Source organism: Mesoplodon densirostris, chromosome 20 (genome assembly GCF_025265405.1).
Source record: "Mesoplodon densirostris isolate mMesDen1 chromosome 20, mMesDen1 primary haplotype, whole genome shotgun sequence".
NCBI lineage: Eukaryota > Metazoa > Chordata > Mammalia > Artiodactyla > Ziphiidae > Mesoplodon > Mesoplodon densirostris.
This window is the reverse complement of record NC_082680.1, coordinates 17,315,062-17,342,684: the sequence shown is the minus strand read 5'-3', so window position 1 is coordinate 17,342,684 and position 27,623 is coordinate 17,315,062. Positions and strand designations below refer to the sequence as shown.

Here is a 27,623-nt window from a genome sequence, read left to right as displayed (position 1 = left end):
AAGAAGAAAACAGTAGAAACATAATAATACAGAATAGAATTCAAAGCATTCACAGGAAAAAAGGATATTTTAAGTTGATAAAAAGCACACCAAGCAGATGTCCTAAACCATTATGTGCTGGACAACATAACTTCAAAAATATACTTCAAACACTTTAGAAATGTAAGGAGAAAACGTCCAATCAACAATCATAATGGGAAATTTTTACATACCTCTGTCAGAAATCAAGTGAGCAAACGAACCAAAATAGCATAAGAAACTTAATTTAGATGGAGACAGAATTTTATACCCAAATAACAGAGAATATACATTTTTTCCAGACTCAAAACATTGATAAAATCAAATATTGATAATTAATTAAATATTGGGTGTTTTATGAAGATATAAATCTTCAAAAAATCCCCAAAGTTCAAATCTTATAGGTCACATATACTGCTTACTATACAAGGGAACAGAAATTAACAACCAAGGGCCTCCCTGGTGGCGCAAGTGGTTGAGAGTCCGCCTGCCGATGCAGGGGATACGGGTTCGTGCCCCGGTCTGGGAGGATCCCATATGCCGCGGAGCGGCTGGGCCCGTGAGCCATGGCCGCTGAGCCTGCGCGTCCGGAGCCTGCGCGTCCGGAGCCTGTGCTCCGCGACGGGGGAGGCCACAACAGTGAGAGGCCCGCATACCGCAAAAAAAAAAAAAAAAAAAAAAAAAGAAATTAACAACCAAATACTGATCAAAAGCAAAAACATCAATGGCCTGCCTGCTTGAAATCTAAAAAAAAAAGATTTAAGCCTCTTATGCCTTGTAATTGGTCCTGGGAATTTATCCTTAGAAAATAATTTAAAATATGGGGAAAATCATATGAACAAAGATATTACTCCCAGAACTATTCATATAGCAAAAATTATGAGTAATCTAAATGTCTAATAATAGGGAACTATTTAAGTATATTATGGTAATTCATGTGATGGAATGTTACACAGTCATTTAATTACTGATACGAATACTGTCACAATATAGAAAATCCATATGGTAAGGTGAAGAAAGTAATCAGGATTCAAAATATGCAGCCAGAAATGGTCAATTAAGAGTGGACAAGAGGGCTTCCCTGGTGGCGCAGTGGTTGAGAGTCCGCCTGCCGATGCAGGGGACACGGGTTTGTGCCCTGGTCCGGGAGGATCCCGCGTGCCGTGGAGCGGCTGGGCCCGTGAGCCATGGCCGCTGAGCCTGCGCATCCGGAGCCTGTGCTCCGCAACGGGAGAGGCCACAACAGTGAGAGGCCCGCGTACCGCAAAAAACAAAAACAAAAACAAAAAAAAAAGAGTGGACAAGATATAAATGGTCGGCATGTACGAAACTACAATTCAAGAGATGAAGGTGTGAAGATTAAATTGAGAAATCACTTATCCCACTATCAAGCTGTCAAAAGATTTTTAAGAAATAAACTCTTTAATGGTGAAGGTACAAAGACTCAAGCATTCTCCTACACAACTGTTGAGAATTTATATAAATTGGTACAATCTTTCTGTAGTTCTTTTTTTTTTTTTTTTTTTTTTCTGCGGTACGTGGGCCTCTCACCGCTGTGGCCTCTCCCGTTGCGGAGCACAGGCTCTGGACGCGCAGGCCCAGCGGCCATGGCTCATGGGCCCAGCTGCTCCGCGGCACGTGGGATCTTCCCGGACTGGGGCACGAACCCGTGTTCCCTGCATCAGCAGGCGGATTCTCAACCACCATGCCACCAGGGAAGCCCTGCAGTTCTTTTTGATAATATGTACAAAAATTTGAGTAAACCTTTTGACATACAAATTCCACCTTTAGGAATCTGTCTTTAAGAAAAAGACTTTTAACATGGGCAAAGGTACAGTTACCAGAATGTTCTCACTATGTTATTTAAAATAGTGAAAAATAATAATAACCTAAATGTCAAAAAATTAGAGATTAGACAGATAGAATATGATATAGCCATACTATGTCATATTATATAATGTTTTAAAATGATATAAACTGTATTTATTGACAGGATAACACTCACAATATGCTATGTGAAGAAAAGCAAAACACAAGGCATATGTAGTATGATTCCACTTTTGTTGTATATATTTGAACGGCTCCTTTGCCCCGACATTTTCCCATTGTAAACAATGAAATGCATTACTCATGTAAGAAAAAAGTTATTGGACTATGCAGATGAGAAAAAAATGAAGAAGAAATTTAAAACCTTCTAGAAGAATGTTAGGGCAATGGGATGCCGGCTCTTTTCTCTTTTGTAAATTCTCAGCAACGTTCTTATGTACTTTTATTACTGAAAACACTTTAAAAATTCACAGGGACACCAACGCTGATTTGTAAGCCCACCCTCGGGGAGAAGATGGAACTGACTCTGCCCCTCCTGCTTCGCTGCATCGCCCAGTCCCTTCTGTAAGTGCAGACATATTTCTCCTCATTTCTCTAGGGAAGGCTCTTGGTGACCTTGTGTACCAATCAAGAGTTCAGTGAGCACAGAAAGGGCTCATGCCAAGCTGCCAGCAGAGCCTCTGTGACTCCCCAGCCATCACTCACTGAGCTATAAAAAGACTGGCTGGGAGAAGGGAGGTGCTGGCCCTGAGGCCCACCGCTGGGCCTCTCCGGGTTTCCACTCCCTCATCCATTAGAGGGGGTGTTCTCTGGGGGGACCTTGTTCAAACTTTCTGATTCTAGGTGCAAGTAGGAAACAGAGCCGGCAATAACCAAGGGAGACTTGGGAATCCACACACCTGTACCCAGAGAGCTATCAAAATTGAAGGAGATCAAACAGAAGTCATGCTAAGCTATGTGAAATCATGGTTTCATTTGGATTAAGTATCTGCATTTCACCAAATGCCTCCACTCACTCTGTAATCTCTATTCACATCGCTGAGCTGCCAGTAATCATTAGGGAGGCCCATTCGCTTGTACTCTTCACTGAGATCGATCAGCATCCAGCCTTGTTCCCTTTCTTCTCTATCCAGCTTGGGGTTGAATGAAAAGCAGTATAACTCCTCATATTTCACTGCAAAAAAAGAAAAGGGGAGAATAAAGCCAAATCAAGCCAAGTCAAAGCCAGAATCAAATTTTCCCAAATGCATTCTGTCTGGGCTGGAGAGGCCAGCCTAGCTTCTCACCCCTCGGGGCTCTCCCAGGGGTACCCTGTCTCTGAGGTGGGTTCACCCACCTCTTCCCAACAACGACAAGACCTCAGGACAACTGAACTCAACTTTGCAAGAACTTCTTTTCTTTCAGGAGCATGGCCTTCCCCATCTTGTTTTTTTTTTTTTTTTTTTTTTGATTTGCTTTTGAAAGCGAATATATTTTCAGACCACATAAAATATGGAGATTAAAAAGTAATTAAGAATATATGGGTACTTACAATAGCTAAGACACAGAAGTAAGCTAAGTGTCCATCAACAGATGAATGGATAAAGAAGATGTGAGATATATATGTGTGTGTATATATATATATATACATAAAATAGAGTATTACTCAGCCATAAGAAAGAATGAAATATTGTCATTTGCAGCAACATGAATGGACCTAGAGATTACCATACTAAGTGAAGTAAGTCAGACAAAGACAAATATATGATATCACTTTTATGTGGAGTCTAAAAAATAATACAAATTAACTTATTTATAAAACAGAAACAGACTCACAGACATAGAAAACAAACTTATGGTTACCAAAGGTGAAGGGGGGTGCAGAAATTAGGAGCATGGGATTAACAGATACACACCACTATATATAAAATAAACAATAAGGATTTACTGCATAGCGCAGGGAACCATATTCAATATCTTGTCATAAGCTATAATGGAAAAGAATCTGAAAAAGAATGTATACGCATAACTTTGCTGAACTCCTGAAACACAATATTGTAAATCGACTATAGTTCAATTTTTAAAAAAAGAAAAAAAAAGAACATATATATTCCTTAGAAAACCAGAACTCAAATTTGTTTATGTATGTGGAGCTCAAATTTAGGATGGCCTCTCAGAGATACACAGAGGTCAGGCTACTGCCATGTTCTGATGCTCAAACAGTGTAAAATGACAAAACAGTTGAGAAAACTGTGGAATATATTTAAATGTTTGCACTTGAAACACCTGAACTTTTAACAACTACATAAATGTCAGAACTGTACTGTTCATACAGTGTTTACAGGATGCATTAAAAAATATCCATTCATAGTACATGGCACCCTGTTCATGAGGGGCAAGTTGAAGGATGTGTGATGACAGACTTCTTTCAGTTGTGCCAGGGCATCTCTGACTTCATGCATCACCTTTTATGCTTGTGAGGCCAGGCCCAGCAGCCATCCCCAGCAAGATCAAGGATTTGGTTTTCTTGCTCTGGCCTTGCTACACTGAGGGAAGCAACTAGGCCAGCACTGTCCAACAGAAATACAGTGTAAGCCACGTATGTCATGTAAAATGTCCTTGTAGCCACATTAAAATCGTAAAAAGAAAGTGAAATTAATTTTCACAAAATATTTTATTTAGCTCAGTATACCCAAAATATCGTTCAACATATACGGAATACAAAACCTATTAATATTGTATACATTTTGCTTTGTACAGTCTTTGAAATTCCATGTGTATTTCTCACCAAACAGCACAACCTAGTTCAGACCAGCCACATTTTAAGCCCTCGATAGCCCCGTGTGGCTAGGAGCTACCTACTGGACAGTGCAAATCAAAGCATTTCTGGTGATAATAAATCGTGGTTGATACTCAGTGAACCCTTGTTTCATTCCAGATTCTGTTCTGATTAAATGTACTGACCCATCTAGTAAGCATCATGACAGGTCTCCTTGCACAGATGAGAAATCTGAGGCAAAGGGATGTTTTGCAGCGTCCCCAGGGTCACACAGCTACAAGGTAGGGAGTCTGGCTTTCACCACCATGCACTCCACCTGCCCCCCCAAGGCAGACCCTTCTCTCTTTTCCCCAGATGGGCCGCTTTTGTATATTTTCTTTCCAACCATCCCCCTAATCTTCTTTTTTATTTTCCAACAGAATTCTTCCTCCTTACAGTTTTCTTAGATCATCCCATATGTTCCTTCATCTGTCAATGGCGTTCAGCATGGACACTTTAGCGCTCCTAAATGTGTGTCTGGAGGCCCAACAAAGCATCTCACCACCAGCAAAAGGCCGCAATAATACACAGGCAGCCTAAGGTCAAAACTCAAGTTTCCAGCTTCTTTTGATTACTACTGAAATGACTCATCTACAAGGATGATAAGATAAGGGTCATATTTTAAGTACCAGACTTTCGAATTAGACATGCACTCTTTCTTGTAAAAAAGAAGCTAGAAGACTGGGGTTTATCAGTGAGATAAGCGATGTCTATTTCAGTCTCCATGTCATATTTCTAAATTTGAAAATTGAGCATACTGAGATTTCAACAAAGAACATGCACACATACAGGTACATGCACACGCACACAGACACACACTCACACACACACAGCACAGACACTTCCAGTAAAAACGGTTTCTTGTCATCTTAGCAAATTGAGCAGACAGTATATAAAATTGACATCCTGCTCTGGGAACAGTCGGCTCGACACTGACATATGTTTTCCATCTCTAAGTACCATTTTCATGACTCAGGCTTCTGATATCATAATGTTAACCACAAATGCAATTTGTTTAAGATGCCAAGAGAATCTCTTGAGAAAGCCTCCGGTCCTTCAGTGAAAGAAGAGCTAAGGAAGATGGGGTAAAACGGAAGTTAAATTCCATTTGCTAAATGCCTACAAATAGGTTGAAAGGTAGAAGAAGAAAACCATTCTATGACTACTGATAGTTTGCTATGTATGGGCCCATTCTTGCTGCCCTTGGGAAGAGGTGAGGAAACTGCACATAAATTAATGCAAGCATAACTTGTCACCAACATTAAGAAGATCACTCTTGAATTGGGAGACATCAGAATGGGTTGCCACTGAAATAATGAAATTTTCTCTTTCAGTTATTTTTAAGGAAAAGGGTGATCGACCATACCTTTAGCCCAATTTACCTAAAATTCTACATGCGGGCAGAGAAACACATTTTTGTCAGTCAAAGCTCAGTCTTGTTAATGTGGGCAAGCTTCTTACCCAGAGGCCAGCCCAGGAGAAGCCCTCAGCTAAGAACTGCCTACTCTGAGAAATTAAAAAATACCATTAACAAAGATGTAAATTTTACTGACTATTTCCCATTCATAATGTTTTGTTCCCCTCATCTCCATCTCTTGCAAAGTACATAGCAGAATGTTTAGTAATCAACATTATTAAGATAAGTTAAGTAAGGTAGGTAAATTAAAACCAAAAACAACCAAAGTAGGGCTTTGAGAAATCTCCAGTCTTTACAGAATCTGAACTGAGAGAAAATACTGATGTGCTTTGGGAAGGCCAAATCCCTGATTTTCCACCCCCTCTTAAAACAAACACGTTAAATACTCCACTGGCTTTTCACATCGCAAAGTCTAGGCCATCACATCCAACATAAAATGCCTTTTGCTGCTCGTGGCCTGGCACCTTCAACAGGGGATGCATTGAAGGCTTCGCCCCGTGGGGCCTAGGAGGGCACAAGAGCTCCTCCAACAAGAAGCAAACCCTCAGCATGCCTTTGGACGGTGGAGAGCAAACTGAATGTGCACCTCTAATTTAAAAAATTTTCAGAAAAGCTTATGTGGAAATCATTCTAGCACTTACTTTATTTACCTACCTAAATCATACAACTGCTAAGCAAGGGCAGACTTCTATTTAGAAAGAAAAATGGCAATTTCTCAAATACTACATTAAATTAAGAATGAGTAGCATTTTGTCTATGGTTCTAAGAAGGCCAAGTCAGTGCTTCAGGACTAAGTAGAGGGCATGAGCTCCACCCAGACACAGAGACACACAGATGGGACTGACTTTATCTTAGTTTAGCATCATTGCTCAGCGCACGCCTTAACACAGGGAAGCATGTGTGGCTGCAATCGATTCGATACCTCCTGCTCTCATCAACTCCTTCCCGCTCCGATAATCCCACTTTCTACTCCTGGAGAAGATATGGGCCGTCAAGTGGAAACTCTTTCAACCTGGAAGCACCAAGCCCACAAATGGCCTTGTCTCGGCATCTAACCTGTGCTCCTTCCTCCCGTAAGAAAGGAAAGGGTGTTCATTCCACCAAATCAGAGAGCCTTCGGGCAGAACAAAGCAGTTAGGAAAACAGAGAAAAAACATGGGGGCATTCTCTCTTATTATTGACTAACTGGGAAAAACCAAAGGTAATTTATACTAAAATCAAAAGTACTGGGGCTTCCCTGGTGGCGCAGTGGTTGAGAGTCCGCCTGCCGATGCAGGGGACATGGGTTCGTGCCCCGGTCCGGGAAGATCCCACATGCCGCGGAGCAGCTGGGCCCGTGAGCCATGGCCGCTGAGACTGCACGTCCGGAGCCTGTGCTCCGCAATGGAGAGGCCACAACAGTGAGAGGCCCGCGTACCACAAAAAAAAAAAAAAAAAAAAGTACTTTAAAAATCGAAAGGAAACTTGTAACAACCAATGTAAAACCTGAATAATACAATTACATTGTTGATTGTTATGCAAATGTTTTTAAAAGTCGAAAGGAAACACAAACATGAATTAGCATCGGCAGAATGTGAAGGATGAGGAGGGAAAGGGAAAAGTCACCAGCAGTCACTGGAAGAACACAGAGGTTTAGAACCCAAAGTAAGGAAAGTTAAATTGCTCTACATGCCCTAATGAATTCAGGCAACTGAAAATAAACGTAGTTGAAAAACCATTTAAAGAGGGGTGAGAAGATAACACAGCTATTAATTGGATTTTGCATATTAAAGAAAAAAATGAGGGGGCTTCCCTGGTGGTGCAGTGGTTGAGAGTCCGCCTGCCGATGCAGGGGACACGGGTTCGTGCCCCGGTCCGGGAAGATCCCACATGCCGCGGAGCGGCTGGGCCCGTGAGCCATGGCCGCTGAGCCTGCGCGTCTGGAGCCTGTGCTCCGCAACGGGAGAGGCCACAACAGTGAGAGGCCCGCATACCGCAAAAAAAAAAAAAAAATGAGAACCTTCTTGTCTATTCTGAACAAACAAGTGCTCGAATTAAACATCAGGATTGTGGAAGCTAACACTTAGTAAAACAGGGCTACTGGACCCAGAGATTAGTATCGTCAATAAAAAGGAAATTGTGACTGTAAAAATTGCTTGAGTGGCACTGACTTAGATAAGAACAGTAAAAAGTTAAATTAAGCAAATTAGACTATATCAATCCTGAGATTTTTAAAAATCACAGTAAACATGCTGAAGAATTAGGGACTAAGATGGGCTGAAAAAATACTGCAATTTAATAAAAAATGGGAAAATAAACAAAAGAGATGGCTTAAATATTAAAGGGCCCAAGAACACTACAGAGGGAAAGATCATTGATACAAAAAAATAAACAGCAGGAGGCTAATTAGAGGGAGGAGAAAAGAAAGAACATGGGAAAAATGGAAGCCCTCTGAGAAACAGGGGTCTTCAAATCAGAAAAATGTGTAACCTTATTAGTACATCAGATCTACAGCATTAATTTATTCTCATCTGAGCCACAGCCCTATTTTAACTTATTTCTTTACGAAGAATTAAAGACCTTACTGGACTTGGCTACGTTATTTTTTTGCTGGGATCTTTTAGAGTCCATGACCAAATTCTGACCAATCTGAATTCATATGAAAGACAAACCAATAACATCTAGACAAATTTTTTAGTCATTTGATTTACCCGTATCCCAGAAATCGTAATTCAGTGAAGACAGACTCTCCAGAGCTTTGAAGCTGTCTCCTTCACAGGCCTTGACTGAAATGGACTCCCAAACATTTCTCCTTTTGTTAAAAAAAAAAAAGTGTCCTCTACAGGACCTTAGCTGTGCCCATAAGGGGAGCTGAAAACACATGATTTGTGCTGGTGACCCACCACAATAACCCCAGAGATGGATATTGTGCTGCTGGAATTCAAAGTCATTTACACACACACACACACACACACACACACACACACACACACCCCTCCCAGGACCTTTTACAAATTACACCTTTGCACTCCTCAAGGTATTTCAGAAGAGGGGTGTGTGTGTGTGTGTGTGTTTGGTGGGGAAATGACTTTGCTGGAATTCAAAGTCATTTCCCCACCAAACACACACACACACACACACTTCTTCTGAAATACCCTGAGGAGTGCAAAGGTGTAATTTGTAAAAGGTCCTGGGATGGTCTGAGAAGCCACCACACTCCTGGTGGAAAGTCCCTGCACCTTGCCTCACCTCCACCCAGATTCAACACCCTGCTTCCAAGGTGACAGGCTGTAGTATGTCCTAATTTTAGCACTGCCTTTAGCATTAAATTGTGAAGCTGCCTGGATTCTATTTCCTCTTCCCATACTCATTAAAGTACGAAGTTTTACATAAACTGGCATTTCTAATTCCAATGTTTCACAATGCTGGTGGCTTTTTAAAAAATCTTCTAAGGTAATGTCTCTAATTCAATTAATGACTATAATTTCTTTCTTTGGTCCCTGGCTACAGCTAATACTGAACTCCCAAAACTTCATCTTTAAGAAAAAGTGTATATTTTTAAAAGCAGGGGAACACAGTGATTTTCCTCCCTGGGGACCCTCGCAATGTGAATCTGGGCACTCACTGTCATCTGGGGCCAGAGCCCTCACCGCCACTGTGATCTACTCTTCCAGTGCCTCAGCCCTTTCCCAGTTCTCTGGGCTATTCCTAAATCCCATTAATCCGGTCAGAGCACATTTATCATCCAGTACATCCATTAATCAGTGACACAGAAACTGCTGGCGCGCAATTCCCCTCGCATTCTCTGCTACATGCAACCTCACGTACATCTTCCCAGAACTTCTGTTCCAATTATAGTGCGCCCTCCAAAAAGTTCAACTGCTTTTCTGGCTAACTCGGCAGTTCTTTTCAACACACTGAGATGAAAAAGCCTCAACGGGCTGACTTGAAAGGGGAGCAAAGTCAAGTCACAATGATCAGATTCTGATGTTCCCATCACGTAACGTTAGCTATTAGCTCTCAACAGACAATACAGTTGTATCATAAGAATCTGAGGACCCAACCAAAGGCTTTGAAGAGTTTACAATCAAACTTCTTGTCCTGAATCAAAAAGCATTTAGTAAAGTAACTATAAGCACATGTCCTATCTCCCTTATTAATGACTTCTGGGTAAACACTACCATGGATGTTACTGTTACACAAATGATCTCCTTTCACTGTATACTTCCAAGACACTAAACAAAGGAACCCTACAGTTCACACAAGCCACATACACAAGAAACACCTGTGTAGATTTTCATATGTTTACAGCATAGTAAGCTATAAATTTCTTAGACTTAAAGCATAATAAGCTGTAATTCTAAAGACCCTAAGATGAGGGATATATAACCAGAGAGTAACTGATAGCATATATTTTTCAAATCAGCCATTCTTCCCACAACACTTAAGGAGGTTTTGTTTAGGAGAATCAACATATACATACCCCGAACATTCACTGATGCTAACAAAGGTCTAGTTATGCCAACCTTGGGAAATACATATTACTATCAAAAAGCAACAGAAACCAAACCTTAAAAGCCCCCAAATAGGGAAAACTGCCCTAGACCTGTTTGATATCAATGTTTTCCACACAAAACAATTTGTGGGTTTTGTCTTAGGGCTCAGTCAAGGTGGCTTGACTACCACAGTATCAGAAGGGCATACTTTGGGATGATTTCACCCCGAAAGTGAAGCACAACTAAAACCCCCTCCAGGATAAAAACTATGAATAATGAAAGAAGCTCATACAGTAAGTAACTCGGACAGAGCCCCCACCCCTGCCCCGAAAAGACAAGGAACTCTATCAGTCAGATTTCTTGGCCTCATCTGAAGGCTGGGATAATTCTTAAAGTACTGTAATTCTGAAGTATTATCCACGTCTTCAACACAATCTGTGAATGTCTTAAGAGTGGGTCCACGCTGAATGCCGAGCCGCTCTGCCCTACCTGGCCTTGCAAGGCGGATGAGAGAGATGTAAACGTCATGGCAGTCCCTCTCCTGAGGGATGATGAGCTGTAAGAGCTGAAAGTTCTTGCAGCGAACGAGCAGAGGGCACCCGGTGGCCGTTGTCGCCTGTTTCTCGATGGTGGAAATCTGACTGTGAAGAATCTACCACCAGAAGATAATGTGGGTAAACTAAGCACAAATAACAGATACACAGGACAAAAAGTAACACAGAGCTCTGAGCCACACACATAGACAAGAAACCCTTCCTGACCTTCAGCTGGCTTGCACTCAGACGACAAGAACCTACGTGTTCGGGGTAAGAGCCAACTGTCTGTATTTATCATTTCATTTTTCATTGCCAAGCTTTCTGATATCCAAGCTCATTATATGAAGCAAACTATTCAGCATACAATTCTGCACAGGTCCAGGTAAGGGAGCATTTGGGCCGTCAAATGTTGAAATGCACTGAGTAGCTAAAATTAAATAAGGTCATGAGAAGTTAGTAAAGTAAACCTCGCAATCGACAAAAGTTAGAGACAGCTCCACTGGGAGGTGCCACCATGCTCCTCAGTTCCACATGGAATGCTCTCAAGTTCAACAGCAACGTGAGATCGTTGTTTTCGAAGCTCTTGGTGGTCAGGCAGGCCGCAGAAGAGATTTATTTGAAAGAAAATCATGCTGAAGTGCTCTGGCATTTCAGGAGGGTCTCTCTCTGCTCAGCCCTCAGTGGCAACACTGCATCCTTTAAATTCCTCTCCACTATGTAGCGCCTGCCACCTTCTGCAGAAAAGATAAAGTCTACGGGCTACAGAAAAGGCAAAATCTACAACTCAGGGACTCTGGCTCTGGTCATAATGTCATGGTTGGGTGGCTACATAAAATAAGAACTATCTAATGGTCTCATTATTATGTAGCAGAAATACCTGATGATGGGACTGTTCCCTAGATTTGTTTTTTCTTTTTTAAATTATGAGAAAACTGCAGACAACATAATAAGATGACTAAATGGGCTGCATTACAGGATGCTACAAATAAAGTGGATTGCAGATAAAGCACTGTGTAAACGCTGTATCTGGTACACTAACATGATTGAATCTCTACTTGACAGCTGTGATACGAAGCACTTATAGCTCTGGCTATTTCTATGTCTTTGACGATGTTCAAATAATTAGTGCTTAAAATGAGTAAACAGATCAAGTGGATGTGACCCTTTACAGAAAAAAGGCAAAACCCACATTCCAAGAAGAGTCCTCTGAACACCCAGTCGCCAAATCCCACCCTCCTCACCCTGAGGACAAACAAAAAAATAGAGGGTCAAAACTTGTTACTTAAAACAATGGAAAACACATAAAGCCAACAATAAGGAATGCATACCCATGTTTCTTTCCTTGTGTCAGGTGCAGTTTCCACAAATATGACATGAGTAGCCGTCAAATACAAAGTACCAAGGGCCGCCTTTTTAGAAGATATTCGATCTACCAAGCGGACATTTTCAACCTAGAGAAATCAATGTGACAGGTTATATTAGAGCAAAAAAGCTGTTCACAAAAAACAATCAGTAAGTAATCTCGAGCTTGATCCAAATACGATTTTGAAAATTCTCCCAGTGATAAAAACCAAAACTTGCCCTCTTAATTAGATCTCACAATGATTCTGTATATCAAAAGATAAAAATTCACCAGTTCCTTAAATATAACCTTCAATGTACCACAAAAGAGTTATAGACTCTTTTTTTTTTTTAAGATCTTTACTGGAGTATAATTGCTTTACAATGTTGTGTTAGTTTCTGCTGTTTAACAAAGTGAATCAGCCATATGCATATACATGTCCCCATATCCCCTCCCTCTTGCGTCTCCCTCCCACCCTCCCTATCCCACCCCTCTAGGTGGTCACAAAGCACCCAGCTGATCTCCCTGTGCTATGCGGCTACTTCCCACTAGCTATTTTACATTTGGTAGTGTATATATGTCCATGCCACTCTCTCACTTCGTCCCAGCTTACCCTTCCCCCTCCCCATGTATATAGATCCTATTCTTTAAGAATACCCTTTCTGTGTTTTAAATAGGTCAACATTTTTCCTTCACTGTAATTATGTAATTTTAAGGCAGGAAGCATACACATGAAAGTTGAGTTTACACATTAACTATATATGAATAGCATTCTATTAAAAAAATAATGTATTTTCCTATGTGTTTCTCAGTTGTAGAAATGGCCCCAAGGTTATCTGCTTCCATATAAACTAGTAGGAAATACAAATATTCATACAGGAGCAAAAAGTATCAGAAGAATGTTCTGCATGCTTAGCAAGAAAATCTACCAAATTAAGATGTTAATATTTATAATAAAATCTTTCTAATAAATAGAATTCTCACCCCTGAGCTAAAATTCAAACTGCTACAGGAGACTTCTGGAAACAACTTTTATCAAGCATACATCTCTGAAATGTAATTTCAAGAATATGTGCATCGGGATCATTTCAATATGAAATGTAAAGGAAATGACAAGACAGTTTCTACAGGGCAAACGAAGAAAGCAGCAACCACGACTCCAATAAGGCAGAGCCACCCCAAACACTGGATGAACATTCTAGTAAGGATGGCAGTGCTTAGCAATGCTACTTACTACTGCCAAGGATCAACCGTCTACAAAAAGACACTGGCTCAACCCTCGTCCCTCAAATCAGGATGGTGACTTGCTTCCTTGAGGCAGCTGAGAGACTAGTGAATCATATGTGCGCCATTCTTTAGTCTAATATAGAAGCTGTGGTGCTGATGCAGTTGGAGAGCCCAAGGCTTCTCAATCGCTCCAGGAAGCCCTGCGGGGACAGCGAACTGAATGGACACCCCTCAGGATCGTCAGGACAACTCCAAGGGCAAACATCACTCCACACATTCCACTGCCTCAGTTTCCTCTGAGCCCTGAGAACCAAACCAGCCTTCTGGGAAGAGTACTTGAGGGTCTTGTCCCACTTCTTCCCAATTTCCAGGGATCTAATGAGGCAAATAAAGAATTAGGTATTTACTATATTTGGGGGGCATACAATTTATGCGGGGGGTGGTTGCATCATTCCTGAGGCCTTGTGAATGTCTATGTGTATCAAGAATGGTCATTCAACAGCAGTGTCCTTAACCTACCAGCTTGTGGTTTTAAAAAATACTTCTTTTGTCACTACAGTGCTCCACATTCTTTCACAGGGTTATTCATCAGTGTGTCTCTTTCATAAATGGTCCTCACATACCAGGTGGTCATTTCTTACATTCATGAAAACTGTTTATATAGTAAGGATAGTAGCCTATGGCTTAATTGTTATTTGTATGTTTTATAACTGCCTCTTTACCAAACTCTTTTACTAGTTCTAATAATTTTTTCACCAAAGTCTCTTGGATGTTCCAAGTAGACAGGAATATTTTCTGTAATAATTTCTCTCTTCCTTTCCAATATTTATACCTTCATTCCTCTTGTTTAATGGCATTAACTAGAACCTTCAGAATAACAGTAAATAACAGCAGTAACAACACTCTTGTGTTGCTTGTCATTGGTTTAATAACAGTTTTATTGAGACAGAATTCAGATACCATACAATTCACCCATTAAGAGTATACGACTCAACGCTTTTTAGTATATTCACAGCATTGTGTAGATCATCATTGTGCAACCGTCAATGTTAAAGCATTTTCATCCCCCGAGAAGGAAACCCTGTTCCCAGTAGCAGTCAGCCCTCTTTCCCCACTAACCACCTCAGCACTAGGCAACCATCAATCTACTTTGTCTCTACGAATTTGCCTATTCTGGATACTTCATATGAACCGAATCGTACAGCCTGTTGTACTCTGTGACTGGTTTATTCCACTTAGCATCATGTTTTCGATCCGTGTTTCAATCAAAGTTTATCCATTTGTAGAATGTGCCAGTACTTCATTTATTTTTACTGTCAAAAATATTCCATTTTATGGATATACCACATTTTTATTTATCTATTTGTCAGTTGATGGACATTGGGGTTGTTTCTACCTTTTGGTTATTATTACTATTATTTTTTTTAATTATTTATTTTTGGCTGTGTTGGGTCTTCGTTTCTGTGCAAGGGCTTTCTCTAGTTGCGGCGAGCGGGGGCTACTCTTTGTTGTGGTGCGCAGGCCTCTCACTATCGCGGCCTCTCTTGCTGTGGAGCACAGGCTCCAGACGCGTAGGCTCAGTATTTGTGGCTCACGGGCATAGTTGCTCCGCGGCATGTGGGATCTTCCCAGACCAGGGCTCGAACCCATGTCCCCTGCATTGGCAGGCAGATTCCCAACCACTGCGCCACCAGTGAAGCCCTGGTTATTATTAATAATGCTGCTATGAACATTCTTACACAAGTTTTTTCTCATACAAGTTTTTATGAGGACATACGTTGGGTGTATATACACCTAGGAATGGAATTGTGCCGGTTCTTATGTAACTCTGTTTAACCTTTTGAGGAACTCCCAGACTATTTTCCAAATCCAAAGTGGCTGTACATTTTACATTCCCACCACCAATCTATAAGGGTTCTGATTTCTCCATGTCTTTGCCAACCCTTGTTAAATAATTTTTTTTTTGATCATAGCCATCCTAGTAGGTATGAGATAGTATCTTGTGACTTTTAGTTGCATTTCCCTAATGGTTAATGATGCTAACATCTTTTCATGTGCACATCTGTTTTTAATGGGAACACTTCCTATATTTTACCCTCGAGTTTGATGTTTTTTTAAAAATCACATAGTGGAAGCGACCTACTCCTAGTTTAGTAACAGTTTTGATTTTTGAAAATGAGGAATGAACATCATGCCTTTTAAATATATATTTGGATGAATATTTACTTTTTTATTTTAGTCCTGTGCTATTAATCATAGTAATAGATTTCTTAATCCTTAAAGAAGTCTTGGATCTTGGTATATGACCAACTTGGAATCAGTGTGTTAGTGTTTCAATATTCCTTATATTTTATCTGCTATAATTGTTTTATTCTTGTTTTCCTTTTTGGTTTTTTTTGCATCTGTGCTTTTAAGAAATCATCACAGTTAAAATTACATAAATTAATTAGGAAGCTTTCAACATACAAATTATTTAGTATTTGAAAGAAATATGGGCACTTCTTTATACAGAAATACTTTAATAATTCATTCAATTTTGTACAATTATAGATCTGTTCAATATTTCTATTTTTTACTAAATCTCACTTTGACATCTATTTTCTTTTCAAATTATCTTATTGCCGATTTTCAAATTCTTTACAATCTTTTAATTCTTGCCTGTGGGTAAATCCCTCTCTCCTTACCCCTTCTCTCATTCCTAATACTGTGAACTATGTTCTTATCTCTTTGTGATTAGATATGCATATGTTTTTCTTCTAAGTAACAGGTCTTGGATTTATCAAGTTAATTTTTCTCTTTTCCAATCGCTACTTTCTGCTTGTGTTTGTTAATAAATGTTTTAACATGCTTTCCTTGAGTATATCATGTGGTTTTTGTTTCTTTGTTCATTTTAATTTTTTTATAATTTTTTTTCTTTTATGCTGCACCATGAGGCATGTAGGATCTTAGTTCCCCGACCAAGGATCGAATCTGCGTCCCCTACCATGGAAGCATGGAGTCTTAACCACTGGACCACCAGGGAAGTCCCTCTTTGCTCAGTTTTAAATTCTTGGATTTAATAGCTCATCAATTTTCATTCTTTCTGATTAATAACAAGCTTTAAGTCCAATCATTTTCCTCCAGGTAAATCTCTGGCTGCATCTTATGAGTTTTGTTTGCAATATTATCATTCTTATTACTTTCTAGGTAGTTTATAACTGCAGTTTTTATTTCTTCTTTGACCCAAGAGTTCTTAAAGAGAATATTTTTCAATTCCCACACGACTGGATTATGGTATTTAAATTTTTGTCATTAAACATTCTATTCTGAAGTGACTATGAGAAAGATATCATGGAAGAGACTGTGGGAGGAGAAAAGCAAGGGGATATATTATTTTTAGGACACTTCTATGGGGAAAAACTCATTTGCATGCTGAAATGTGCCTAGCTAAATTAACCAGAGGTCCAGGATTGATATACCAATTAAAAGTATCTAAAAACAGAATGTAAATAATTCTCTCTGCACTTAGAAGCAATGAAACAAAACTTTATTAGGGTAACCACATTGAACATAAGATAATATTTTGAAGCCAAAGTATTTAGTATGAATTATTCTCCCTATAGAAGTGAAGAAAGCTATACCACTTAGATTATTTTTAGAAAACCTCAGTGGAACAGAACAAGGTTTGCAGATGGTGGTGGGTTAGAACACTTCATGAGATTTTTCCATGTCTTTTTGTTAACTTTGGATGCTGCCGCAGGAAAATTACAGTTCAAGATTTGGCAATCATTCTCACAGGTCTCACAGCTGTCAAAAGTAATGCTGAAGGAGAGGGAGGGAAAAAATAAAAAACAATGAGGGAAACACCAACAGCATGATTTCCCAGTGATGTAATAAAAGAAATGAGTAATAAAAATTGAAATCCCAGTATCTGAGAAATTCTGTGCAGATGGGGAGCACTGTGCAGGGACCACCACGTGGTTTACACTAAGACAGCCAGAACGTTCTTGACTGTGATGCTACAGTCAGTCAATTCTAGAAAAACTGAAATAAATCTCAAGAGTTTGGGTGCCGTCATGAAGACCCAGTGGTTCAATAACTCCTCCTCACTGTTGAGCTAACTTAATTCTACCTCATCTACACATGTAATAAACTATATGGTAATAAGGCTTCTTTCATACTTGGAGAGTTAATGACTCTTAGGAAACCACCAGCTTCTTTTTTTTTTATAAATTTATTTTATTTATTTTTGGCTGCGTTGGGTCTTCGTTGCTGCACACAGGTTTTCTCTAGTTGTGGCGAGCGGGGGCTACTCTTCGTTGCGGTGTGTGGGCTTCTCATTGTGGTGGCTTCTCTTGTTGTGGAGCATGGGCTCTAGGCTTGCAGGCTTCTGCAGTTGTGGCACGCGGGTTCAGTAGTTGTGGCGCACGGGCTTAGTTGCTCCACGGCATGTGGGATCTTCCTGGACCAGGGCTTGAACCTGCACTGGCAGGTGGACTCTTAACCAGTGTGCCACCAGGGAAGCCCAGGAAACCACCAGCTTCTTAAGACAAAGTTATTGCAATTCATTTGCATGTTCCTGGGAACACCACGCTTAAGACACACTTGGCATTCGTGCTCTGCAAATGGCAATTCATCTATGCAAAGATATCACACTATTATCACTAACTCCTGAGTGTACATTTTTCACTTTCTGACATTTCCAAAAATGGAATGTATCTTATGATTAATGTGGTAAGAAGCCACTGTGGCATTTAACGGGCAGCACTTTTGTTTCTTTCTCTGTGGTAAATAAGATCTCAGTGCATCTTACAATCACTGATGTCTTAGGTTTGCTGAAATGCAGTTTTTAGTCACTGGCATATAAATTATATTTGAAATCATGGGACTGAAAGAGGTTACCTCGGGAGAGCATGCAGAGTGACAAGAGGAAAGATCTGAGGGCATCCAACACTTAAAGCTCTGAGGCAAGAGGAGGAATCAGAAAAGCAAACTTGGAGGAATGGCCAGTTAGGAGGACAGTCAGGAGAGTGTGCTCTCAGGGGAGAGGGTGCGGAGGGAGTGGTTTAAAAGGAGAATGTTTATGCCGAATGCTGCTGAGCAATCAAGTAAGGCAAGAACTGTAAAATGCCCACTGGACTCAGCAACACGGAAGATGCAGAAGGGGTTGTGGGAGCCCTGGGATCAGAAGCCATAACACAACAGCTGGAGGAGTGAACTCATTAGAGCTGAGAAAGTGGAGATTCTACTCTTTGTGGAAGTGAGGGCAGAAGCCAGAGCTGGGAACCTGACCACTCAAACTCCACCCTGGAGCAGCAAAAGACCAAAGCATGCAAAGAGCTTTCCAGAAGCAACAGGCACATCAAGACAAAGAAGCCTATGAGCGTTGCCAACCAGGGGGTGTCTCACACTGTGATGCACACAGGAAATAAAATAACTCCCATTCGGAGGAAACTGTGAGAAATACGTTTTAAAGGATTAGAAAAAGGAGATGAGGATCACTGGGCAAGGATTTGTTTATCCTGCTTGTACTGAAGTCTCCCCAGTCCTACAAAGCTTCTCCTCCAGCTTTTAAAACTGGTCTTTTTAAAAATTAAGAAACATGCTTATTTATACAATGTTTAAAAATTCAGAAATACAGAAGAAGGAAAGAAAATCACCCAAGGCCCATAACTGAAACACAAGCACTGGGACTTCGCTGGGTGCAGTGGTTAAGAATCCACTTGCTGGGCTTCCCTGGTGGCGCAGTGGTTGAGAGTCCGCCTGCCGATGCAGGGGACGCGGGTTCGTGCCCCGGTCCGGGAAGATCCCACGTGCTGCGGAGCGGCTGGGCCCGTGAGCCATGGCCCCTGAGCCTGCGCTCAGGGAGAGGCCACAGCAGTGAGAGGCCCGCGTAACGCAAAAAAAAAAAAAAAAGAATCCACTTGCTAATGCAGGGGACACGGGTTCGATCCCTGGTCCAGGAAAATCGCACGTGCCGCGGAACAACTAAGCCCATGGGCCACAACTACGGAGCCCGCACTCTAGAGCCCATGAGCCGCAACTACTGAGCCCATGTGCCACAGCACCTGAAGCCCACACGCCTAGAGCCCGTGCTCTGCAACAAGAGAAGCCACCACGATGAGAAGCCCACTCACCACAACGAAGACCCAACTCAGCCAAAAATAAATAAATAAATATTTTTAAAAACCACAAGCACTGTGAACCTTTTGGTGTATTTTAGAAAATATTTATACCTTATTTTAAGCATTTTTTCATTACATGGCAAAGTGCCAGGGGAAAGAAACCCAGGGATGGGGAGGAAAAATCTAATCTCTGCCTTTGCTTTACTGAACCTTTCCTTTGCCCCCAGTCTTCAGGAGAGTAGGTTGTATACTGTACTGCCTTGATGGGTTGGACAAGGGCTGTGTAATTAAGTAAGAGGTGGGTTTTAATACAACACAGCTGAGTCATGGACCAGAGGGGCCTAAATGGATGGTGAAACAATCTCTAACCTGAACTAATTCAGTGGGAGCTAGAGGAGACTGTGAAAATGCAAACATCCAAGGGAACCGGCAGAAATTCTGGGAAGAGCTTTGGAATTCTGAAGGGAATAGAATGGAGGTGTTCAAAATAACTACCAACATGGCATGGGTCGGGTCAATCCCAGCCGTCAGTTGGCTTATGTAAAAATTACCAAAATAATAATAACAAAAACAACAATTAAACATTTTGGGGGAACTTACTCTGTGCCGTGCACTGTGCTGTCACTGCATGTCTGACCTCAGTTAATCCCCACAATAACCCCATGAGTCGGGTCCTCACATAATCTTCATTTCACTGTTACGTTTAGAGACCCGACAAATCTTCCCAGGTCACACGAGCAGTACATGGGAAGGCTCAGCTTGGAGCTAAGGTCTATCCAGCTCCGAAGGCCAAGCTCACAGGTCACCGAGGCTGTGGACCCTGGTGAATGCCTCTGAGGTCATTCTAGCTCTGTTACCCAAAATTAATATGTTTAGGATAACCAGTTAACAATTATTTTAAGCAACTTTATACATGAAATTAGTATTTGAAAACAGAATGCTGGGACTTCCCTGGTGGCACAGTGGTTAAGAACCCGCCGGCCAATGCAGGGGACACGGATTCGAGCCCTAGTCCGGGAAGATCCCACATGCTGCGGAGCAACTAAGCCCATGCGCCACAACTACTGAGCCTGCGCTCTAGAGCCCGTGACCCACACCTACTGAGCCCCAGCACCTAGAGCCCGTGTTCCACAACAAGAGAAGCTGCCGCAATGAGAAGCCCACGCACCGCAACAAAGAGTAGGCCCTGCTAGGCGCAACTAGAGAAAGCCCGCACACAGCAACAACAGACCCAACGCAGCCAAAAATTAATTAATTAATTAATTAAGTTTTAAAAAACAGAATGATTTAAGAGAAAATTATACTGTAAAACTATATTCACAAACCACTATGAGAACATTCTTCTCTGAGATAAACCCAAAGACAAAAGGCCTGGGAATGGGCTACGGGAACCGGAATGTTGGCACGAGGAGATGTTCAGGATTCTCAGAACCAAAAGAAAGAACAGTAAACATCCAATTCCACTCAACAAAATGCCTTTGTGTAGCACGGTGTTAGGTTCTGGGAAGAAGAACAAAAGGCTGATTAGGATGGAGTCTTTGTCCATCCTGAAGAATCTTACAGACTCAATGGAGAAGGCTGTGCCCCAGTTTAATAGCCTTTTCATTCCCATCCCTGCTCTGCTGAGGTTAGATTGAGAGGAAAAAAAGCTTTCATCAGCTTTTCTAGGCCGAGGCTGAAAAGCCTCAGTGAAAACATGGGGCCCCTCCACGGCACTGTGAGGCCTGAAACAGGACACAAGTATGGCTGGGTCCTTCCCCCATCCATCACAGGGAGACACGGCCTCTCCTCAGCCATTCTCCACTGCACCACCTTCTAATTTCAATCTAAACAGAACAGAAGTCTTTACTTTCTACCCTGCAGGTTGAATACTTGACTACTGAGCATTTTGGGATTCCAAAATCATCTCTGACTATCTGGAAAAGAAAAACTGCTCTGTAGGACAGGGAGTCCAAAGTGCAGTGTAGGGTTACCTTTTAATGAAAGAAAGGAAAATGAATGGCACTGGCCACCGGTTTTGCTTGGGCTGAAGACGAGTCCTCTAACCCATATAAAGTAGGCTGAGGGTCATGGCCAGTCAGCCGGGGGAAGAGATCCAGAGGCTGCCGAACAGGGAGAAATCAAAATGTCTGCAGCGGCCAAAACCGAAGACAAGTTTATGTTCTAATCTAAGAAAAGCAACTAGATAAATAGTTTGTCGTGCTAAATTTGGTATCATGACATTTTCTAAGTCCAGGAACATGAAAAGTAAAATATTTGTCTGCGAGTCAGGAGGCCTCGACTCTGGTTCTGGTTCCGGTTCTGGTTTTGAAAGGGAACCGTTGGCTGCAGGCAGCTGAGCGACTCCATCTGGGTTCTGACTCCTGTAAAGGACCTACAGGTATTTAATGCCTTCCCACACTTGCACAGGTTAACTCAGAGGTGCTTCAGAGAGACGTCAGAAAACCCAGAAAACAGCAGTTGTGAAAATACACACGCTAATGACTCAATATTAAATCTCAAGAAATTTAGCGCCTCGGTACCGTGGTTGGCCAACAAAGCTCTAGCGATTTCCCAAGGAAAGGAAGCACCAGCCTCGGCCACGGCAGATGCCACAACACTCTCTGAAAGTGGCCCAGGGGCTGCACTGCAGCCCAGTGTTCGGGGCCCAATGGAGAGAAGCCCCCGAGGGCAGAGCCCGGCCTCAGGTATCCACAGTCTTGGGTACAGAGGCTGTGCTGGCTTCAAGCAGTGCCCACTACCTGCTCACTCACTCGCGAACTGCTGAGAATCACAATGAGGCCAATCTAGGACTTTTCCAGAAAAGCTGAAGGTAAAGAAGGAAGCACCGTTGAGGAAGACTTCTCTCAACTTCTCCCTTGAGCAGAAGGGACGAAAGAAGGAAGGGTAATAATAACAACAACAACAGTCACATTAACTGAGCAACTGCTGAGTGTCAGGTATTGTCCTAAGTGTTGTCCGCACACTATTTCTAACCCTGGCTGAACACTAGCCATAGTGGTCCCACTGAACACATGATAAAATACACATGCAGCCTGTAGACCTACTGCCCAAGGCCCCACAGCTAGAAAGCAGCAGAGCCAGATTTCAGACCAGAAGTGTCTGACGCCCACACGCGTTCCCAAGATGTGCCCCCATACTTTACCCCTTCGGTCCAAGCCTAACATTGTAAATCCTCCATTTTCCCTAAAATTTCAATGACAGAGTTACATGGTTAACACATAAAAAGTTCTGACTAAAGCTAAAGCACTGATAACTCGGTGTAGAGCATTAAGTTAAAATGGCCACGTTGGGCTTCCCTGGTGGCGCAGTGGTTGAGAGTCCGCCTGCCGATGCAGGGGACACGAGTTCGTGCCCCGGTCCCGGAAGATCCCACATGCCGCAGAGCGGCTGGGCCTGTGAGCCATGGCCACTGGGCCTGAGCATCCGGAGCCTGTGCTCCACAACGAGAGAGGCCACAAAGGTTGGGAGGCTCGCGTACCGCAAAAAAAAAAAAAAATGGCCATGTTAACGCCGTCTATTCACTTCACTGGTCTGGAGGGGTGCATGCCCGCCATGGTACTGAGGAGGCCTGGGGAGCCTGGCTCCCACGTGGTCCCAGGAACAGCTGGCCAGAGTCATGACAGGTGCTCTGGCCTGTTTCATGTCATAAGGTGCCACGACCTTCTGGCAGCAGGAGAACCACATCAGGAATCAAGGTGCACTTCTCACCAGCCACGCATCAATTACAGAAATGTTTCATTTATGGTAGGTGTCCCTGTGGCACTAAGTAGGATTATTTTTTTAATAAATGTATTTATTTTATTTTATTTTTGGCTGCATCGGGTCTTCGTTGCTGCAAGCGGGCTTTCTCTTGTTGTGGCGAGTGGGGGCTACTCTTCGTTGCGGTGCATGGGCTTCTCATTGCAGTGGCTTCTCTTGTTGTGGAGCACAGGCTCTAGGCGCATGGGCTTCAGTAGTTGTGGCACGAGAGCTCAGTAGCTGTGGCTTGTGGGCTTAGTTGTTCCATGGCATGTGGGATCTTCCCGGACCAGGGATCGAACCCGTGTCCCCTGCATTGGCAGGTGCATTCTTAACCACTGTGCCACCAGGGAAGACCAAGTAGGATGTTTTAAGTTTGAACCCAGAGCTCCTGGACAATGAATGATTCCACCTGCAAGTAACTACATGTGTGAGAGAGAAAGAGGAAAGGCGTCCATCTCTGTAGTTATGAATAAACTGTAATTATTGACAAACAAGTTCATAACAGAGACTTCGGAGATTTCATTCTTGCTCCCACTGAATGCTCACCTCGTGTCTGTGATTCCATTTCCCCTGTTACAGTAGTGGTAACGACAGAGTTTGCAAAAAAGATGGGCTACTCAATGACAGTTGCAGAATATTTTGACACAGATGAAGAAAAAGTGAAGCAGTAAAACATTCTTCAGACCACTTGGAATTGTCATAATCTCTTATAATAGGGAAAAAAAGCATCTGATTTTTCCAATTTAAAAAGGAGTACTTTCAATACTGTATTGTATATTTGAAAGTTGCTAAGCGAGTATATCTTAAAAATTCTCATCTCAAGAAAAAAATTGTTAACTATATGAGGTGATGAGTGCTAACACTGTGGTAATCATTTTGCAATATACACATATATCAAATCATTACACTGCATACCTTAAACCAATACAATGTTCTATGTCAATTATATCTCAATAAAACTGGAAAAATAATATCGCATGGTAGGGACTTCTGCGGCACTCTAGCAGTTAAGACTTCGCCTTCCAATGCAGGGGGTGTGGTTGGATCCCTGGTCGGGGAGCTAAGAAACCACGTGCCTCACGGCCAAAAAACCAAAACATAAAACAGACGCAATACTGTAACAAATTCAATACTTTTAAAATGATCCACATCAAAAAAATAAAATAAAATCACATGGTAAAATGTCATATAATAAACTTGTTTGCAAAAAAAAATTTACTTAAAGAAATTAAGAGATACACGTTTTTCCTAGTTGCATAAAGTTGCTTGAACTCATAAAAGGGGGTAGTCAGGGACCTCCCTGGTGACGCAGTGGTTAAGAATCCGCCTGCCAATGCAGGGGACATGAGTTCGCGCCCTGGTCCGGGAAGAGCCCACATGCCGCAGAGCAACTAAGCCCGTGAGCCACAACTACTGAGCCCTCGTACCAACTACTGAAGCCCGCGCGCCTAAAGCCTGTGCTCCGCAACGAGAGAAGCCACCGCAATGAGAAGCCCGCGCACCGCAACAAAGAGTAGACCCCCCTCACCACAATTAGGGAAAGCCCGCGTGCAGCAACAAAGACTCAACGCAGCCAAAAATAAGTAAATAAATAAATGTATTAAAAAAAAAAACGGGGGTAGTCAGGAAGCTTCAGGAGTTTTCTAATCCAGCCATTTGGTAGAAAAATCAGAAACACCAATCCTTCTCCCAAAAGGCAGATTTAATCTGTTTAAAACTATAAAACTAATGAAAGTCTTTTCCCAGGACCATTTTATTCAGAGGTCAGATATTGGAGAATAAATGAGGGAAAGGCAAAAATCACAAAGCACAATCCAAGAAAATATATGGCATGTAACCAGAAGAAATACTTAAGACATCCTGCCCTTCGTAAAATTTATAAAATATCTTTGACATAACACAGAGAGAGATGCGGGTAGGATACACACATTCAGACTGCATGAAAATAATCCTATTTTCAAGCTGCCTGAAAAATTAAGTCTTTTAAAAATGTATCCCGCTATGAAGCTAAATTATTCTCTAAAACTTAGTCAATACAGTCAGATATACTACAAAGCAAGGCACCTATTAAAAATCCCTGAGGGGCTTCCCTGGTGGCGCAGTGGTTGAGAGTCCGCCTGCCGATGCAGGGGACGCGGGTTCGTGCCCCGGTCCGGGAGGATCCCACGTGCCGCAGGGCGGCTGGGCCCGTGAGCCATGGCCGCTGGGCCTGCGCGTCCAGAGCCTGTGCTCCGCAGCGGGAGAGGCCAGAGAAGTGAGAGGCCCGCGTACTGCAAAAAAAAAAAAAAAATCCCTGAGACGGCTGCCACCCGTCAGTTTAACCTTTGTTAATGTAATTAATTTATTAATTCATGTTATTAATTTGTTGAGTGTCTATTCTGTGCCAGGGACCCAGACAAGTTACCCAGAGGCTCCTAATCAGTAACACTGCCCGCAGATTATCTGACTCCACCTCTGTCAGGACTCTTCCAGGAGCAAGAGACAGAAGTCTCAGCTTCATATGGCTGCAGCCAAAAGGGATTTTAATGAAGCATTTAACCATAACGATGAGACTGGCCAGGGGTTCAAAGCCCCCAGCCCCACCCCCGCCCCCCATCTCTCAGCAGGGGCCCCTCCCTCTCTGCTGGCTCTCGGCTCTCTGCTCACGAGGGCTCCAGAAACCCAGCCTCACCGTATGCGTTCCACGCAGCCCACGCAGCCTCGCTGCATTTCACTGGGTCCTATGCATACACTTTAGCCAGTCACAGTGGTCACAGGAATGACCTGATGAGTGGCCCGGTGTGAGCCACACAAAAACACACAGTCTTGGGCAGAGCAGGCGTGGGCCCTCAGTGAGCCCGGGAGAATGCACGGTGAGCAGCCAGAGCCCGGCGCACGGCTACCACGCCCTCTGTTCCCAGACTGTCATCCTACTCCACGCCTTTGTCACATCACTCGCTGTTCAAAGCCTCAGTGCTCCCAGTACTACTGATCAGGGCCTCCCACAGCCTGGCAGCACCTTGCCTTTTCAGCAGGTTCCTTTTTTAATACCCAAAACCATCGCCAAAATCATATAATAGAGGCCACTGATTATTCTCCAAAGACATATTGCGCTACCAGAATCTGCGCATGTGCAGATAACCCCCATTCTGCTGCTTCCTCCGACAGCATCTACTAGCCTACAGAGCCCGCCTCTTCCATCTTACCCCCTCAAGCACCAGCTTCTGTCCGGACAGAGCCAGTATCAGGCAGGTTAACTGAAGTAGGAGGGTTCAGATCTGGAAAGACTAAAACCCAGCTTGAAACAGACTCATAATCCAAGGAGCGTAGACACACCCATGGGTAGCTATTGGTAGAAAAGTTCATTCCGGTAATCTTGATCTAATTTTCAAAAGTTAGGGCTTCCCTGGTGGCGCAGTGGTTGAGAGTCCGCCTGCCGATGCAAGGGACACGGATTCGTGCCCTGGTCCGGGAAGATACCACATGCCGCGGAGCGGCTGGGCCCGTGAGCCATGGCCGCTGAGCCTGCGCATCAGGAGCCTGTGCTCCACAACGGGAGAGGCCACAACAGTGAGAGGCCCGCGTACCACACAAAAAAAAAAAAAAAAAAAAGAGGTAAAAGAATGAATGGGTTTATCCAGAATATTCTGTTATGCTAGTTGCACAAAAAGACAATGAAAATAAAGATTCTGAATTGTATGCATGTTATAAGGATGTTTAGTGTGTCAGCTTTCAAAGTGAAGAATCTACATATTTCCCCAATTGGCTGGAAAATTTAAGACCTTTCTCTACACAAGAAATAGGTACTTGACACACTTATTTCTACAGATCTACAAATCTCCAAATAATTCCAATAAATAAGGTTATACTCTGAAAAAATATAAGTTGTGGGAAATTTGCTTTTAAAAGAAGAAAAAAGTCAGTCAACTTTCCTATATAGAAAAGGATATTTTTGGGAATCCCCTGGTGGTCCAGTGGTTAGGACTCAGCGCTTTAACTGCCATGGTCAGGTTCGATCCCTGGTTGGGGAACTAAGATCCCACAAGCCGCGCAACACGGCCAAAATTTTAAAAAAATTTTGAGTTAAAAAAATAAAAAGAAAAGGATATTTTTATCCAGCTTAAGCCAAGGTAAAGGAAATCTCTTGATGATTTCAG

The 27,623-nt window shown here is 42.4% G+C and overlaps 1 protein-coding gene across 2 annotated transcripts in view; it reads right to left on the bottom strand.

The window, feature by feature from the left end:
* The window catches only part of MTMR7 (myotubularin related protein 7), a 97,314-nt gene that overhangs the window by 47,158 nt on the left and 22,533 nt on the right, over nucleotides 1–27,623 (bottom strand). Inside the window, exons 2-4 of one of the 2 annotated variants that reach the window (XM_060085791.1) lie at nucleotides 12,399–12,521; nucleotides 11,024–11,186; nucleotides 2,862–3,019 (exon numbers count right to left, since the gene is read on the bottom strand). In XM_060085791.1, coding sequence (XP_059941774.1) covers nucleotides 2,862–3,019; nucleotides 11,024–11,186; nucleotides 12,399–12,521 — 444 coding nt within the window. Of the gene's footprint in view, nucleotides 1–2,861; nucleotides 3,020–11,023; nucleotides 11,187–12,398; nucleotides 12,522–27,623 lie in introns of those variants that run through there. The other variant, XM_060085792.1, reaches the window with a different exon arrangement.